Source organism: Sorex araneus, chromosome 6 (assembly GCF_027595985.1).
Source record: "Sorex araneus isolate mSorAra2 chromosome 6, mSorAra2.pri, whole genome shotgun sequence".
NCBI classification, from domain to species: domain Eukaryota; kingdom Metazoa; phylum Chordata; class Mammalia; order Eulipotyphla; family Soricidae; genus Sorex; species Sorex araneus.
In genome coordinates, this window is record NC_073307.1 from 118,606,994 (window position 1) to 118,625,608 (window position 18,615).

At 52.8% G+C, this 18,615-nt stretch overlaps 1 protein-coding gene and 1 pseudogene across 9 annotated transcripts in view; one reads left to right on the forward strand and one right to left on the reverse strand.

Annotated features, from left to right (window-relative positions):
• Positions 1–9,139, reverse strand: part of PLEKHA7 (pleckstrin homology domain containing A7) — a 248,331-nt gene extending 239,192 nt beyond the window's left edge. For 8 of the 9 annotated variants that reach the window (XR_008630634.1, XM_055141281.1, XM_055141279.1 and 5 more), the window contains exons 1-3: positions 8,988–9,138; positions 8,549–8,625; positions 8,360–8,417 (exon numbers count right to left, since the gene is read on the reverse strand). Coding sequence is in view for 8 of the 9 variants with exons in the window: in XM_055141281.1 (XP_054997256.1) it covers positions 8,360–8,417; positions 8,549–8,625; positions 8,988–9,067 (215 nt within the window). In the remaining variant the exon portion in view is untranslated. Of the gene's footprint in view, positions 1–8,359; positions 8,418–8,548; positions 8,626–8,987 lie in introns of all 9 variants that reach the window. The other variant, XM_055141275.1, reaches the window with a different exon arrangement.
• Positions 1–18,615, forward strand: part of LOC129405543 (uncharacterized) — a 468,293-nt pseudogene that overhangs the window by 276,081 nt on the left and 173,597 nt on the right.

Genomic DNA, 18,615 nt, shown 5'->3' on the forward strand with positions numbered 1-18,615 from the left:
GCAAGGCAAACACCCTACCCGCTGTGCTATTGCTCCAGCCCCATTTAACCGATTACTCTTAACAAGCAATACAAAATAAATTATTTAGGATCTGTCTTTGGGGCAGGCTTGGGTGCTGGTAGGAAAATTCAAAATAATAGTTGTGATAAGGTGTCATGGTGGTGGGTTTGGTGTTAGAGTATTGAATGTAATAAATTATTGTGAACACCTTATAAATATAAATTAATTTAATTTAATTTTTTAAAAAGTGAGGCCACTGGGGGGGCTGGAGCGATAGCACAGCGGGTAGGGTATTTGCCTTGCACGTGGCCAACCCGGGTTCAAATCCCAGCATCCCATATGGTCCCCCGAGCACTGCCAGGAGTAATTCGTGAGTGCAGAGCCAGGAGTGCACACCCTGTGCATCGCCGGGTGTGACCCAAAAACCAAAAAAATAAATAAATAAAAATAAAAAGTGGGGCCAGAGGATTTGCATTTTATAGCAGCCAAGGAGCTTTTACTTTGCCTGTGGTCAATCCAGGTTCCATCCCTGGCACCCCCATCCCTGTTCCTCCAACCCCCACCAGGAGTGATTCTGAGCACAGAGCCAGGAGTAAGACCTGAGCACCATGGGCTGTACCCCTCCCCACAAAGAGAATAAATGTCTAAAAACCTTATTTTAGCTTGCTCTCCAGGCCCATGTTCTCCCTTGCACATATGGCCTCCCTTTGTCTCCCCTCACATCTAAGTAAGTTTCAATAAAAACTATCTTGCTTGACTCCCTTAAATTAAAAATAATGAAACACCACTCTAGCTCCCAAGGCCTTTTCTAGAACTTCGCCTTTGATGACGGGGGTAGGGTGGGGGGCGTGGGAGGGGGTGGAATCTAGGCCCAGCAGTGCCAGGGGTCGCCAAGGCCACACCGGGTGTGCTCAGGAGTCTTCAGGATGATACTAGGATCAAACTCAGGGCCTCGAGCCCCTCTGTGCTGTCTCCCTGGTTCCAGGAGTTTCTCGCCTGAGCAGCCTGGGTGGCTAACTGCTCTTATACTGAGTAACAATGAACAGTATCCAATTCTTAGTTATCACAGACACGTACCCACCCCTGACAGCTCCCAGACCAAGGGCTAAAGCCTTACCAAGGGACTTTCATCCCCAGAAAAAAGCCAAACCAAAGAGGCATCTAGTCCCCTGAGTGCCGGGCGGTGTGGCACAGAGCAAGGGCCCGGGGCACGGAGTTCCTACAAGGCCCAGGCCTGGCTCTCAGCTGTGGCTGGGGGAAGCGCTGGGTCCCCTTATCGCAGACAAACACCCACATTCCCCTCCGAGCTCTGACACTGGCCCAGTCACTGAACCTTTGTGGCCCTGACTTTGATCATCTAACGAGGCGTTTCTCAACCTTTTTCCAAACGTGGCCCCCTTCCAATCTTATTTCCTTCCTGCGGCCCCTTTGACCTACCAATCGGTCCTCCAGTCCTACGCTATAGCCACCCCAGTTATGTAAGTTTCATCTGTGGTACCCTTTGAATATCCTGGCCCCAAACGGAGAAATGCTTCTCTACAGAACTAGTATACCTTCGACTCCGCTGCCTCCAGGTAAAGATGTTGGGGGTGGGGGGGCGTGGAAACAACTGCTCTTTGTTGTTGGAATGTTCAGGACTATTACAAGTCTTCACATCTGTAAAATGGGAATCACAACCAGTTCCTCTCTCATCAAACTGCTGTGAGCATTCGATCAGATAAGAATTATAATAGAGTTCCTGGCATTTTTCAAGAACTGGAAAAGATCAGGCTATTATGTAATTGCTTGCACTGTTATTGCTGGCGCTATTAAAGACACTATTATGGCAATTACTGTGATACTCGCTCCCTCTCTGAGGACTCATGGGAAAGGAGATAAATCTCAGAGGACAAGAAGTCAGCCTGACCGATTCTTTATGCATTTGTGTCACTAATGAACCCCAAGCTGGGCCAAAAGCACAGAAAGCAAAACTGAAATCCACTGGCCTTTGCCCAATGTTTTCTGCTTCCAGAAAGGAACTCTGGAGAATGTTCAAACATTTGCAAAGCATCAGGAGCAACTGGCACATCCTGGAAACGACTTTCTAGCCACAGGGCCCACCGGGGGAAAAACCAAGTCACAGCCAAGGTCCTCGCTGATTCCTCTGAGGAAAGGATGGCCACTTCAGACACGTCCGCTGAAGAAGCAAGCAGATCTAAGGACCAGAAAGCGAACATATGCCTTGTGGGGAAGAGGAGGGCTGTTCCTCCGATCTAGAAACTCTAATGAAACCGAAACGCCACATGAAGGGGTAGGAGCAAAGGAAACTATGGCCCATACCCTCCGCCACAGGCAGGGGTAGGAGCATGACAGGATAAAGAATCTGTGGTCCATACACTCAATGGAACACCACTCCGCTGTAAGAAAAAATCATATCCTGCACTTGCTGCTACGTGAATGGGTCTGGAGAGCATCATGCTGAGTGAAGAGGGTAGAAGGAGAGGGGCTGACACAGAATGAGTCCTCTCACCTGTGGGGCACAAGGAACCAGCAGGAAATAACAAATGCCCAAAAGGAACACAAACAAAGACCCAGAGCACTGGCCTCCAGTAGGAAGCTTACGGGAAGGGGTGGAGGGGGACCCTGGGGTAATGGTGGGAGGGAGCGGACACTGGTGGCAGGTGGGATGGTGGTACCAGGATGTATTATGCGTGAAGCCCTACTAATAACAGTTTTACCAACCAGTATGGCTACAGTGGTGGAACAGTGGCCCAAGCATTTTTCTTGCATGAGGCTAAGCAGGGTCCGATCCCTGGCATCCCATATGGTCCCCCCATGCCAGGAGCGATTCCTGAGTGCAGAGCCAGGAGTGACCCCTGAGCATCACCAGTGTGACCCCAAAAGCAAAGAAACAAAGCAAACCAACCAAAATACCACCATGGCTAAAACAAAATCTTAATAAAAGAAGAGGTGGAAGGGCCCCTGGGTGTGGCTCGGCTGAGAGACCAGGCCTGGCCCGTGGGACCCTGGCTTTGCACCCTGCCGCTGCCTCGTTTCACCAGGGGAAACCCACGGCTGCAGAACAAAGATCAGCTGCCCCCAGGGGGCCCAACCTCCCTCCTGGTTTGCCCACATGTGAGCTGTGGGGGCTGTTGGGGCAGGGTCCATTGTGGGATCATCCCTCGGGACTTCACAGCGCTACCCTAGAGGAGTGAGTGGATCAGATGGCGGAGGCGGGGGCAGAAGGCTTCTTCCTACTGAGCCCTCACAGGCCTCAGCTCAAGCCTGTACCCAGCGCTTCTGGGGAAAGACAGAAGCCACCAGGCCCCTCACAGGCTCCTGTCAAGTGTGGGTCCCGTTCTTGCTCCCATCTGAGGCCAGGACACACAGGCCACGTCCTGGTCCCTCCCTCTGGCCCTCTCGGAAACCGTAAACCCCCAAACGGCTGGTGTTTCCCTGCACTCCTGCGCCACTGTTGCTGAGAGAGAGGGGCCCTGGGCTCCTGAGCACTGCTTGAGAGACCCCCAAACCAAGTGCCTGTATTAAGCCACTCCGGTCTATCACCCCCTATTTTCTCTGCCACTATTCCAGTCAGGCTTCGTCCTTGAGGTTCGGTGACCTCTCCCTCTCCCGGGTGTTCTCCTACCTCCTCGGACCGCAGGCGCCTTTGTCGGGGCCTCCTCTGGAGGTGGCCGCTCCTCGAGCCACCCTCGCTCCCAGCCTGGAATAATACCTGGGACTCCCAGATGCGTCTCAGGCCTCTCTTTCCCAGGGCTTCAGACTCCTGCATCTGACTGGCTGACACGTCTCCAAGGTAACCTGGCAAAACAAGCTCTCCTGCTCTCCCCCCACCCCAACCAGACCTCGGCCTTCCCATCTGGAGAAGATGAGGCCCCCCCCAACTCGGCCGCTCGAGCCCTTAGGAGTCATCTCTGACGTTTGTCATTCTCTCAGAGGCAACATCCAATCATCGCCAGGCCTCACTCGGACCCCTCGGGTCCGTCTCCAGAGCTACCAGCCTCCTCCTGCTCCTTCTGGATGGACTGGCCTGCAACGCTGCCCACCAACAGCCCCCGCCGCAGCAGGCACACCGGCCCTGCTCAAAGGCCAACCCAGGGCCAGACTGGCGGGGGGCGGGGAGGGGCAGAGGGGATGCAGAAAGTCAGACACCTGCCTTGTATGCAGCTGCTCTGCCTCGACTCCGGTGGAAAGTTCCAGCCCCACATATGGTCCCCTGAGCACTGTCAGGGGTCACTTGCGAAGAGGGAGCCACAAATATCCCCTGAACATCCCCAAAATAAACAAATAAATAAATAAATAGCCCAGCCAGTCACACAGCTTCAATCCCTTGCTTGTAGCACTCTGACGGCTTCTCACTGGGATCACAATCGAGTTTTGAAAAGCTTAAAATGTGCCCCCCCCCTCTCTCTCTCTCCCTCTCTTTCTCTTTCACTCTCTGACAGCTTCTCACTGCATTCACAATCAAGTTTTGAAAAGTGCCCCTCCCTCTCTCTCTTACCTGTTATCTTCTTTTTTAAAAAACAAATTGGGTTTTTTTGGGGGAGCCACACCTTGCAATGTCCAGGGCTTCCTTCTGACTCTGTGCTCAGGGATCACTCCTGGAGGTGCTCAGGGGACCTATGGCATGCCTGGGAAGTATCCTGGGTTGGTGGCACTCGAGGCAAGCACCCTAACTCACTGCACTCTTGCTCCAGCCCTCCTCTGTCATATTTCCTCATGTTGCTTTCTCCCTGGTTTGCCACACTCCAGCCACACTGGCCTTTCTGTTCCTTAACGTAGGAGGCTGCCTCCTGCCCCACTGTGCCCACTGTCCCACTGGGCATCTTCCTAAAACTCCTGGCATATGAGGCCACGACAACACCAAAAAGATGGCTTTGGCTTCCTCCTGGAGGTACTCAGGGAATCCTAAAGGGTGCCATGGATTAAACTGGGGTCAGTCACATGCAAGGCAAACCCCTTTCCCCCCATCCCCATGCTATCTATTCAGTCCCTTGTACCTTAAATGTCACCTGTTGAGGACCGTGGAGATAAGTGACATGTAGCAAGGGCAGGAGCCTAAGTCCCATCCCAGGTACCACGTGCCCCGACCCAGAACCACTGGTGGTCACTGAACGCCAGTGGGCTCAAGTATGGCACAGTGGCACTGCTAACCTGAACTGTCAGCATAAACCACTAGGTCCAGCAACGATGGGAGTGGCCCCTATTTTTGTTTTTGTTTTTGTTTTTGTTTTGCTTTTTGGGTCACACCTGGCGATGCACAGGGGTTACTCCTGGTTCTGCACTCAGGAATTACTCCTGGCGGTGCTCAGGGGACCATATGGGATGCTGGGAATCGAACCCGGGTCGGCCGTGTGCAAGGCAAACGCCCTACCCGCTGTACTATCACTCCAGCCCCCAAGTGGCCCCTATTTTTAAAGTCTACTATAGACAGACTGGCTGTCATGCCCATAATTTACCTCAGGTACCATCTTAGCGCACCAACAGCCCTGGCCCAGAGACCCCCAGTTGAATCCCAAAATGGATTAGTGCCTTACAGAGATGTTTCTGGAACCCAACCATTTGCAATCTAGAAATTTACATTTACAATCGTGGCTGTAGAAGCTCTCATGATATTCAAAATTAGCAATGGAAAATAAATTATCTAGCGTTTGCCCCTAGCAGGTAGTCTTGAATGGTGGTGGGAAATTCGAGCAAAACATAATGCCCAAAATTAGAGAGAGAGTATTGGGGAAAATGTCTGCCATAGAGGAAGGGTGAGGACTGAGATGTTTAGGGGGGGAGATATTGGTGGTGGAAAATGTGCACTGGTGGAGGGATGGGTGTTCCAGCATTATATGACCGAATCTCAAACATGAAAGCTTTGTAACTATCTCACGGTGATAAACTTTTTAAAAAATAAAAGTATGGTGGAGTTCATGCCCAATTCAATCAACTTAATCAATGTCCGAACAAATAGCAGTATTCCTACACTATTAAAAAATAATTTTTAATTAAAAAAATAATAAAGTCTGCTATAGAGACTGGCGGTGGGGGAGCAGTTAGCCCAGAGGGTTGTACCCTGTGCTTTGCATGCCAAAGGTCTGGGTTCAATCCCTGATACATGTTGGTCCCCCAGAGCACTGCCATGTGTGACACCCCCCAAAAGAAAAAGAGTATTTTATAACTTATAACCCCCAAGAAGGAAAAAAGAAACAAGTGCTACTAGCCTCTCAATGTAGTCACTTAATATTATCCATTCTTTTTTTTTTTTTTTGCTTTTTGGGTCACACCCAGCGATGCTCAGGGGTTACTCCTGGCTTTGCACTCAGGAATTACTCCTGGCAGTGCTTGGGGGACCATATGGGATGCCGGGGATCAAACCCGGGTCGGCCGCGTGCAAGGCAAACGCCCTACCCGCTGTGCTATCGCTCCGGCCCCAATATTATCCATTCTTACTTTAATTGTGTGTGTGTGAAGCAAGGTGGCTTTTATTGGCTTAAACTTGCTTAAAAAGACGTGAGAAAAAGAAACAGTGGGGATTTGTGTTTGAGAGAGAATACGGGCTTCTCCACAGAGGATAGGGAATTTGCCTTGCACGTGGCCGACCCGGGTTCGATTCCTCTGTCCCTCTCAGAAAGCCCGGCAAGCTACCAAGAGTATCTCGCCCGCATGGCAAAGCCTGGGAAGCTACCCATGGCATATTTGATACGCCAAAAACAATAACAAGTCTCACAATGAAGATATCACTGGTGCCCGCTGGAGCAAATCGATGAGCAACGGGGTGACAATAATACTGTGATACAGCGATAGGGGCTTCTCCAGAGAGGAAATAAGCAAGCAAAGAAACAAAGAGATAAGCCAGCGAGATCCCTGTTCAAGGAAGAACACTGGCTTGGCGAGCAAGCCCTTGTTTTAATTTCCTGCACAGCACTAACCGCTCTCTGATGTTATTCTTTTGGTTTGGGGCCACACCCTGTGGTGCTCAGGACTTACTTCTGCTCTGCACTCAGGGGTCATTCCTGGTGGGCTCGGGGAATCACATGGTGTGCGAGGGATCAACCCCGGGTGGGCTGTGTGCAAGGCAAGCGCCCTCTCCGCTCCCTGATGTTATTTCTTATTTGTTTAGCGCTTGTCTGTTTCTTTACCCACTAAATTATAAATTTCTTGAACCCTCAGGCAGAAGGGGGCAGGAGGAGCAAAACCTCAGCCCTCTAATTCAGGTCTATCTACCCCCACCCTCCACCCTGAGGGACCCCAAAGCAAGGGAGAGGACGGGATTCCCTGCGAGCATCTTTATGCTTTAAATACACGCTCCTCTACTGACCAGCGTGTTCTGACTCACAGCACTCTAGGTAGCGGAGTATTAGTCAGACCATCGTGCAGACCTTTGACTAGTTCATTCATTGGGTGAACAAACATTTACCGAGCGCCTACCCCGTGCCAGGCACTGGGGCAAAGGATCAAAACCAGTTTCTGACCTACCCGCGGGCATGCAACAGGCCTGCAGGCGGCCGTAAAGCTTTGGGGCCAGGGCAGAGTGAGGCAAGTGGAAACTCTCTGCCAGAGCCGGCCTGGATTTAACTGCCCTGGCTGTGACGCCCACAGCCCCCCACCCCCCACCGGGCCTGCGCCCGCCCTCCGGGGCTGTGCGGGAATCGCTAAGGGCTGGTCCAGAGCAAACAGGCAAGCCGGGTCCGCGTTGCGCGCGGCCCGAGAGACGCGGGGCGCCCGAGAAACGCCATTGGCTGGTGGGTTCCCCTCCCCTCCCCCACCCGGCCCCGCGGCCCGCGCTCCAGCCGCCGCGGGGTGGGCGAGGGGGATGCGGTGCCCACCAGCTCCCTGGGTCCCCGTCCCAACAACCAGGCCCGGCTCGCCCAGCGCCGTCCCCTCCGCGCCGCTCCACCTCCGCAGCCCAGCCCCGGGCTCCTGCAGCGAACGCCTCGTGCGACCCTCCTCTCCCCGCCACTCGCACCCGAACCCCCGAACCCCCCCACCCCCGGGCTGGCGGTTCTCCCCAGGCTCAGCGCAGCCCCAGATCCCGGCTGCGGGAAGGAGGCGTGTCCCGCCGCTCGCACCCGCGCCCGAATCCCGCCCAACCGCCAAGTTTGCAAACTCCGGTCCCCCGCTCCCCGCCCCCCACCAGGGCGCTTCAGGCCGGCGGGATCTGGGACCCCCCCACCCCACCCCTGATCCGGGATCCGGAGCCCCAGCCGAGCTGCGGACCCCGCCCCGCCGCCTCCCGGTCCGAGGCGGGCACACAAAACCTGGCTCCCGCGCGCGCCCGGGGACGGAGGCGGAGGGGGGTGGGGGGGAGAGCGCAGCGGGCATCGGCGTGGGGGCGCGCGGGCTTGGGGGACCCCGAGGCGTCGCGGTCACTCACTCAATGAAGTAGCTGGCGCCCTCCTCCGTGAAGCCCTCCTCCCAGCCGCGGGGCAAGTCTGCGAAAAGGCGAGAAAAGTTGGGTCGAACTTCCGAGGCGCCCCGGCGCGCCCCGCTCCCCGCCTCTCGGCCAGCGCGCGCCGACCCCGCCAGCCACCCACCCAGCCGGCCCCGGGGGTAGGGCGCCCACCTGAGCGGATCATGTGGCCTGAGTTGACGGGCTCCCCCGTGCGCGGGTGCAGCCAGGTCGTGCAGCGGAGCTGGTCACTGCGGGGAAAGACGTGCACCTGTTAGCGCCGCCGCCGCCCGCGCCCCGCGCCCCGCGCCCCCAACGCCCCGCGCCCCCTGCTCCCCGCGTCCCCTGCGCCCCCAACGCCCCCCGTGCCCCCAGCGCCCCCGCGTCCCCTGCGCCCCCAACGCCCCAGAGTCCCCGCGTCCCCAGCGCCCCCGCGCCCCCAGCAACTCAGCGTCCCGTCCTGCCCCGCGCCCCCAGCGTCCCCGCGCCCCCGCGCCCCGAGCGCCCAGCGACCCGACCCGCGCCCCCCGGGCCCCCAGCGCCCCGAGCCCCCCGCGCCCCCCGCGTCCCCCGCGCCCCCGCGCCCGCGCCCCGCGCCCCGCCCGCTCCGCACTTGATGAAGAAGACGCGGCCGTCGCTGCACACGCCGTAGGACCAGTGCTCAGGTAGGGTGTCCCGGCCGCCCGCCGCCATGTTCGCCGCTCGGCCTGCGCGGCCCCGGCGGCGCCCCCGTGCGCCCCGCCGCCGCCACGTCCCCCGCCGGCGTCCCGGGGCCCCCGCGCCGGCCTTTGTCCCCGCGCCTTCCCCGCCCGCCCGCGCAGCCCGCCGCGCGCCCCTTGGCCCTGGAGACCGGCGAGGGGGCGGGGTGGGGGGGCAGGTCCGGGCTGGGGCAGGCTTCCCCCACCCCCACCCCGCTGCGGGGGCTCCGCGGACAGACTCCGAAACCAGGGCGCACGCCCCTGAGCCCACCCCCCACCCCAGCACCGCCGGCAGGCACCACCTTTAACCCCCACCCGACTGGCGCCGCAGAAACTTCTCTCTCTTCCCGGAACTCGGCTTCTTCGGGAACCCGCGCGTCGCAGCAGGTGGCCGGCCTCGGCCTCTTCCTCCGTCGAAAGAAGAAGAAGGGGAAAGGAAAAAAAAAAAAAAAAAGGTGGATCATCCAGGTCGCGCCGCACGGCCGGGTGGGTGAAGGCAGAAACGGTGGCAGCGCGACCGTGCTGAACCCGACCCTGGCGCGTAGTAGGCGCTTTGTCCAGGCTGGGTCAATCGTGACTGCGCTCCCCTCCGACCCCAAGTGTGAAAGTGGGCTAAGAAGCGGGAGGGTGCTGCGCGCCCCCACCAACCTCTCAGGTTGCAGGGACCACAGGGTTACTGATGAAGAGAAAGAAGGGGATCCTGAGACCCCCTCACCCCGTGGGTCCCCCGCTTTCCCTTCAGAGGAGGGGATCAGGTGGGGTTCCGGTTGGGGGCTCTGGAAGTGGAGATCTCAAACTCTCTGCTCTCATCTCCTGGGCTCCTGGGGTTGGGGTGGCTCTCCTTCCCTCCCCTACCCCCTCTGATCAAGAGAGACCCCACACCATTCATTCCCTGACTGTGTCCCTTCCCTTGGAACACAGCGGCGGCGTTGGAGGCAAGTGTCAGTGTGTACCTGATCTTTATTGTTAACCTTTCACGTTAAATGATAAACATACAAGGACATACATATACAGAAAAGAAATACGGGAGGTTGGGGTAGGGGTGGGAGGGGGTGGCTGGGGTGGTACTTCAGTCACTGACTTTCGTTGTGTATCTCTTGTCTTGTTTGCTGATCCGTGCACACAACTGCAGCGTCAGCTGTATGAGAGAAGCTCTCTGAGCGTGTCTCTCTCGGCTGTGTCCCGGCACCTGGAGCTCTGCCCGTGCATGTTTGTATTCAGTAAATCGGAATGAGTGCACGGTAGTACAGTCGGCCCTGACCCCCTTGACCCTCTCTTCCCGCCCCCCCTCCCCCGCAGAGCACTGGCAGAGAGGAGGCTGGGGTCTGGAAGAAGACCCCGTGCAGCCTTGGAGAGAGACAGGGCCTGCACTGGGCGGAATGAGACCATTGCCAGCTTGGGGCTATACGCAACGTGACCTCTAGTTTTTCAGAAGAGCTGTAGAGGGCTGGAGAGATAGTATAGGGATAGGGCACTTGCCTTGCACTCAAGTGACCTGGGTTCAAGCCCTGGCACCACCTATGGACCCTGGAGCCCCACCAGGAGTTACAACACAGCCAGGAGTGAGCCCTGAGCACTACCAGGTGTAGCACCAAAGCAAATTAATTAGTTAAAATAAAGATTCAGAGCCAGAGAGATAGGACAGGGATGAAGGTCCTTGCATGGAGCCTGTGCCAGTTAGGTTCCCCCCGCTGCGTGGTCCTCGAGCACCACCAGGAGGAATCCCTGAGCACAGGAACAGGAATAACACCCCCAAATGGCCAGGTTTAGCACCCATCTCTCCCCCACCCCAAATAAAATAAATATGGGCTGAGAGATAGTCCCAGAGGTAAGAGGCTTGCCTTGCATGTGGTAGACCCCACTTAGATCCCTGGCCCACAGGTGCCCAGTCCCCTGAGTAGCCCCCAGTCATCACTGAGCACAGAGCCAGCAATAGCCCCTGACCACTGCCAGATGTGGACCCAAAACACTCTCAGGGCTGGAGAGATACTATATTATACTGTCTTGCACAGTTCGTCCCCAGCACTGCCAGGAGTGATCCCTGAGTAGTCAGGAGTAAACACAGACACTACCATGTGTGGCCCAGCCTCCCCAAAATGAAATGAAGATCGGATACTATTTTTTGTTGGCCACACCCAGCGATGCTCCAGGGTCTGCCTGCACTCAGGAATCATTCCTGGAAATGCTCCAGGGAACACATGGAATGCTAGGAATTGAACCCAGGCGATCTGCATGCAAGGCCAGCACCCTACCCTCTGTACTATCTTCCAGCCCCAGGATACTAGTTTTTAGAGAGTAGATTGGCAAAAATGAACAGTATAAAGACAACCTCATTCATTGTTGGGCTATAAAGAGGTTGCCTCTTCGGAGGCAATTTGGCACAGCTCTTGAAATTTGAATACATTTGGGGTTTTTATTTGTTTGTTTTGGAGCCACATTTGGTGGTGCTCAGTGCATATTCTTGGCTCTGTGGTCAGGGATCACTCCTGGCAGTGCTCTCGGGACCATGTGGGGACTTGGGGAATGAACCAGAGTTGGTGGGATGTAAGAAAAGCAACTTAGGGGCTGGAGTGATAGCACAGCAGGTAGGGTGTTTGCCTTGCACATGGCCAACCCAGGTTTGATTCCCAGCATCCCATATGGTCCCCCAAGCACCGTCAGGAGTAATTTCTGAGCACAGAACCAGGAGTAACCACTGAGCATTGCCAGGTGTGACCCAAAAGCCAAAAATAAAAAAAAAGAAAAAGCAACTTCATCCCTGTATTATCTCTGGTCAGTAATAAATGATTGGTAGGGGATAAAGGGATACATCTAGCAGTACTCAAAGATCACTTCTTGCTCTGACTCAGGGACCATACCTGAAGATGTTGGGGGGCCGCATACAGTGTTAGAATTCAAACCAGGGTCACTGTCTTCCTTAGCAAGTGCCATAATTTTTGTACTATCTCTCCAGGCAATGACTTTAAAGTAATACCAGCACAATTCTTAAAAAAAAACAAAACATAATGGTCATTTTTCACTTTTTGAAAAATATATATATCATCATAAAATCTGTAGTTATTTTTCAGTGAAATAAGGCAAGTCAACAAATACAAAAATAAGTTGGTTGAAGGGCTGGAGCAATAGCATAGCAGTAGGGCGTTTGCCTTGCACGTGGCCGACCCAGGTTCAATACCCAGCATCCCATATGGTCCCCCAAGCACTGCCAGGAGTGACTCCTGAGTACATGAGCCAGGAGTAACAACTATGCATCGCCATGTGTGACCCAAAAACCAAAAAAAAAAAAAAGTTGGTTGAGGGGTTGGAGAGATAGTATAGCAGGTAAGGCAGTTGCCTTGCAAGTGGTTGGCCTGGGTTCAATCCTCAGAATCCCATATAGTTCCAAGTGTGCCCCTCCAAAAAATAACAGAAGGATGGGGCTGGAGCAATAGCACAGCTGGTAGGGCGATTGCCTTGCACGCGGCCGACCCAGGCTCGAATCCCAGCATCCCATATGGTCCCCTGAGCACCGCCAGGAGTAATTCCTGAGTGCAAAGCCAGGAGTAACCCTGACCATTGCTGGGTGTGACCCAAAAAGCAAAAAAAAAAAAAAAAGGAGAAAGAGAGGAAGAAGAAGAAAAAGAAGAAGAGGAAGAGGAGGAGGAAGAGGAGAAGAAAGAAGTAGTGGGTTGGGTCAAAGCTGTAGTACAGCAGGTGGAGCACTTGGCTTGCATGCAGCTGACTGAGTTCAATCCCTGGCACCCTATATGGTCCCCTGAGCACGGCCAGCAGAGATTCCCCATATCCATTGCAAGCCCTGAGCACTGCCAGTTGTAGTCCAGAAACAAATAAACAACCAAAAATGAGGGTCTCCTTAAACTAAAAACCTGCTGTACAGCAAAGAAGCAATCCAAAAAATGTAAAAGCATCCTACCAATGAAGGTATTTGCAAATCATGAATGTGATAAGAGGTTAATCCACAATGTGGAAGGCATTTATACAACAAAACAGCCCCCAAAAGTAACAGGGGGGATGTCTAAATGTCTACATTCCCCCAAAGACAAACTATAGATGACCAACAGTGTCCTTTTTTTTTTTCTTTTTGGGTCACACCTGGCGATGCACAGGGGTTAGCTCCTGGCTCTGCGCTCAGGAATTACTCCTGGCAGTGCTCAGGGGACCATATGGGATGCTGGGAATCGAACCTGGGTCAGCTGCATGCAAGGCAAATGCCCTACCCGCTGTGCTATCGCTCCAGTCCCAGCAGTGTCTATTCATTAAGTGAAAAAACACTCAATACTGCTGATGACCTGGGAAGTGCAAATCAGAACTACTGTGAGATAATCCATGACGCCTGTTAGAAGGACTGTCCAGAAGATAAACAAGAGGCCAGGGAGATGGCACCGGGGACTGGGCATAGGCTCTGCATGTGGAGGCCAGGCCCCATCCCTAGAGCCACATGTGCCCCTGAGCTCTGTGCGGGAATAATCTCCAGCACCCCACAAAATAACAAAAACAAAAACACAGGTATTGACCAGGGTGTGGAGAAAGAGGAACCTTTGTACACTATCAGGGGGTATGGAAATTTGTACAGCTAAAGCTGCATAGAGTTCAAGAACTTAAAAGTAAAATCAGGATATGCTCTTGTCAGGTGACACATGAATATGACCGTAACAAGATCCAAGTACAAAATAAAATTTAATGTAATATACTTGAGATTCCAGAATTGAAAATGTCTATGTAAATGAGAATGGGCATTTTTATATGGCATTAAATGGTTTTAATTTTCTTATTTACATAGGTCAAAATCACATAGTAATCACTAATTGGCCCTTACTGATTTATTTTTCCAGTCACTCTGTTTGCCAGTTTTAAAGTTTGTTGGAATAAGCAACATAAAGGAACTTTGTTATGTGCCAAAGAAAGAAGGTTGGGATTGGCAGGGAAACTGGGACCTTTGGTGGAGAGAAGGTCACCCTGGTGGTGCTGGAACACTAAATGCTTGAAACAGCTATGTAATGAACAACTTTGTAAATCATCGTGTTTTTTTTTTTGTTTTTTTTTTAAAGATATTTATTTTTATTTTTATTTTTTTTATTTTTTTGCTTTTTGGGTCACACCCGGCGATGCACAGGGGTCACTCCTGGCTTTACACTCAGGAATCACTCCTGGCAGTGCTCAGGGGACCATATGGGATGCTGGGATTCGAACCCGGGTCGGCCGCGTGCAAGGCAAATGCCCTACCCGCTGTGCTATCGCTCCAGCCCCATATCATCGTGTTTTTAATAAAAAAAATTTTTTTTTAAATAGGTGTTCTTGCCATCCCACTTCTCAGGACCTATCTAAAGAAAACAAATCCAGATCTCCAAGAGCCCTTCCGACTGCCGTGCTCACTGCAGCATGAGTCACCGAAGCCAAGGCTGGAAATATGTGTGCATGGATGGATAAAGAACAGATGGGAGAACACAGTGGCGGTGATTCAGACACAGGAGAAGGAAACCTTCCCGTGTGTGATACACCTTGAAGGCGGTGCCCTTGGTGAAATAAAAGAAAGAAAATTTCTATCTGCTGTCACTTTTAGTAGAATGCTGAAAAAGCCAAGCTCATAGAAACAGCAAAATGGTGTTGGGCACAGGGAGGGTGGGACGAGGAGAAGTTGGTCAGAGGGTTCCACTGTAAGATGAATACATCCTGGGCAAATTGCAGAATGTGGTAGCTCTAGATAACAATGCTGCATTAGGGCTGGAGAGATAGTACTGTGAGTAGGGTACTTGCCTTGCACACAGTCGACCTGGCTTTGATCCCCTGTTCCCCCCGAGCTCTGCTGGGAAGTGATTCCCTGAGCACAGAGCCAGGAGTAAACCCTGAGCACTACTGGGCATGACCCCCCAAACAAGCAAAAATCCAAGCAAACAAAAAAAAAAGCCCTAAAACACTCCGGCCATGTGGGAACAGCCTGGAACAGGGTCCCCTCCATGGCCAGGACTCACATACACTCACTCACACATTTCAGCACACCTGTGAGCCAAATACCCCCACTGCTGGCAGGGGGGGAAGGAAATATCTGGAATAACGCCAAGCCAACTCGGGGAAAACGTGCCCCAACTGGGAATCCATCTCCCCCAGCAATATTGTGTTAGAGGAAATGATATTGCTTGAAGACATCGTCCTATACTTGAAAATTACAAAGTGGCTAGGTCTTACATACTACACCACAAGAAAGAAATGGTAATTATATGAGGTGATGAAGTTGTTAGCTGATACTACTGTACCTGTCATTTTGCAATATGTTAGTACATGAAATCAACACGCTATAGATGCAAAACTTTTCCAGTGCTATAAGTCAGTTGTATCTCAATCTGAAAAAGAGGCAACATATATATACTCTTTAGATTAAAACACAAGCAAAAGTAAAGTGGCTGCAGGGGCTGGGCGATAGCCCAGTGGGTAGGGCGTTTGCCTTACACGCAACCAACCCAGGTTCGATCCCTGGCATCCCATATGGTCCCCTGAGCACCACCAGGAGTGATTCCTGAGTTCAGAGCCAGGAGTAAACCCCTGTGCATTCCCAGGTGTGACTCCCCCCCAAAAAAAGTAAAGTGGTTGCTTTTGTGATAATGGGGCGTGGGGGGGGTTCATGGTCTTCATCTTCGTACTGTGTGATAATCTGCCCATTTAAAACATGTGTTGGGACGGAGAGAGCTCAGAGGTCTGAGTGCATGCTCAAGGGGGAGGTCTGGGTTCTCTGAGCACTGCTGGGCGTAGCCCCTGAGCCCCCAAAACCAAAAGAATAAAACAAATGCATATTGAATTCATAAATTTTTGTTTGTTTGGGGGCTGCTTCTGGAAGTGCTCAGGGCTTACTCCTGACTGCACACAGTGATCAGTGGGGCTTAGGGACCATATGTGGTGCCGGGGATCCAATTCGAACCAGCCACGTGCAAGGCCAGTGCTGTCCCCCTTACAATCTCTCCAGCCCCAGTTAAATTGCAAGCACATATGGAATTGACATTTGAGTAGAGGCTAAGCTGGTGTTGCCTGCTGGCGGGGCCTTGTCAGAGACAGACAGCCGAGAACCAGCGGTTCTTCTGCCTGCTGGTCGGAGTCCCCAGCATGGACTTCTCCTCAGGAGAGGGGATATCACGCAGACCTCCACAATGGGTTGACCTAGTTTCTGCCCCAAATCTTCACATTGAGCAGGACCCCCGGGGCTCAGCTGGGATTCAGCATCCAACGCGAGGAACAGCCTCAAAGCAAACAAGGCGTCTCATCTTCATGTGACTTCCGGCTCCAAGACACATGCCGCCAGCCTCACAGGGGACGAGCCCTCGCTGAGAGTGACACGGACCCCCGTGGTATGCAGCCCAGCACAGCCGTGGGCATCCCGGAACTGCACACGAGTCAGCCTGTTGCCGCTCCCCTTCTGACAGGCAGCGTTGCCAGCAAGGGGACTGTGTCCTCGGCAGCTGGGGTCCTCCACTCTCCATATGGAACCTTCTAGGCACCAGGGAAGCCACCTGGGAACTGTTCTCTTGCTTTCTAGGGCACGGGGGAGCTGAGAGCATGGGGTGATGCTGACACTGAGCCAACTGGCCAACTGCATTACTCATGGCTACACTTGGGGCCAGAGAGATAGTACAGAGGCAAGGTCCTTGCCTTGCATCCGCTGGGCCCCAGTTCGACTCCTGGCACTGGATATGGTCCCCTGGGCCCCTCAAGGAGTGATCTCTGAGCACAGAGCCAGGAGTGGCCCCAAGTAACAAGAACAACAAAAAATGTATTAAAGAATAGCATAAAATTATCTCAACGAATGCTCAAGAACATATTTAATAAAAACTAATGGGGCTGGGGCAATAGTACAGTGGTTAGGGTGTTTGCCTTGCACACGGCCGACCCCGGTTCGATTCCCAGCATCCCATATGGTCCTCTGAGCACTGCCAGGGGTGATTCCTGAGTGCAGAGCCAGGAGTAACCCCTGTGCATCGCCAGGTGTGACCCAAAAAGCAAAAAAAAAAAAACCTAATAGCTATCATTGATATTTTTTGTCAACTAGGTGTTAGAATCCATTAGATTGTAATGTACTGTATATATATATAATGTCTCTGTGTACAATATCAAAGGCTGGTGAGTTTATGGAGCAACTCCCGGTGCTAGTGGGAGTATCAAATGGTATAACTTCCCTGCAATATGATTTAAGTTTCTTTTTTTTTTTTTTGCTTTTTTTTTGGGGGGGTCACACCTGGTGATGCACAGGGGTTACTCCTGGTTCTACTCAGGAATTACTCCTGGCGGTGCTCAGGGGACCATATGGGATGCTGGGATTCGAACCCGGGTCTGCCGCGTGCAAGGCAAACGCCCTACCCGCTATGCTATTGCTCCAGCCCCCGAGATTTAAGTTTCTTTTAAGGGCTAAATATTCACTTACCATATGACCCAGCAAACCTACACCTGGACATTTATCTCAGATTAAGTGAAGAGTGTAAATAGCACCTGATTGTCTATAGCAGCTTTTGTTTGCACCAGCCCAAACTTGGAAACAAAATGTCCTACACCATTACACAACATACTCAAAAAGCCGTTTTTAAAAAATGAAGACCTGACTTGGGAGAGGCTGGGAAAGGCAGGGCTCATGCTTTAACTTTAGGAGCCTGGGTTTGATCCCCATGGCATGCTTCCCTGAGCTCCACCAGGAGTGCCCTGAATTCCCCCCAAAAGAAATAAATGTGGGGGGGCATGGAGCAATAATGCAGTAGGTAGGGCATCTGCCTTGCATGCAGCTGACCTGGGTTCGACCCCCGGCATCCCATATAGTCAGTCCCCTGAGCACTGCCAGGAGTAATTCCTGAGCACCACCAGTTGGGGCCCTGAGCATTTCTGGGTGTCTCAACACTCCCCGAAAAATGATCTTTGTTTTTTGTTCCCCTTGGTGGCCATATAGGGTGCCAGGGATTGAACCGGGTTGGGCACGTGCTGAGAAAGCACCCCGCCCCACTGTATTATCACACTATCCCTAAGTATGTTCTTTTTTGCTTGTTTTGTTTTGTGGCCACATCCCGCAGTACTTAGGGCTTACTCCTGGCCCTGTGCTCAGAGATCAGTCCTGAACAATGCTTCGGGAACCAGACTCAGGTCAGCAGAGCGTAAGGCAACACTCTACCCATTCTACTTCTGGGAACTTTTAAAGAAATGTCTGGGCCTCACCCAAGCAATATGAATTGCTATAGGCAGCTTCAGTGCTATCTTAAACCTCTCCATGCAATTCTAATGTATGCCCAAGCTTTATGACTACCTTTATCTACCCCAAAGTATCAGGCCCTAAACAAGTCCTCACCACATTTCTCATTTCATACAAGGAAAAGCGCTCCGCCGCCGAGAAGCTTCACCTGGATGTGGGTACAAAGGCATCATGTCAATTTCCTTCTGCACTTCCTGTGCGTGATCAAAGAGGAAAAATTCTTCGGCCCATTGCCTGATCTTGATGAGTCAGTCTTCGGCTAATGGGGAAAAAAATTATAAATTCTTTTTCTGTTTCACCATCTTCAGCTGAGTCACTGTCACTGTCAC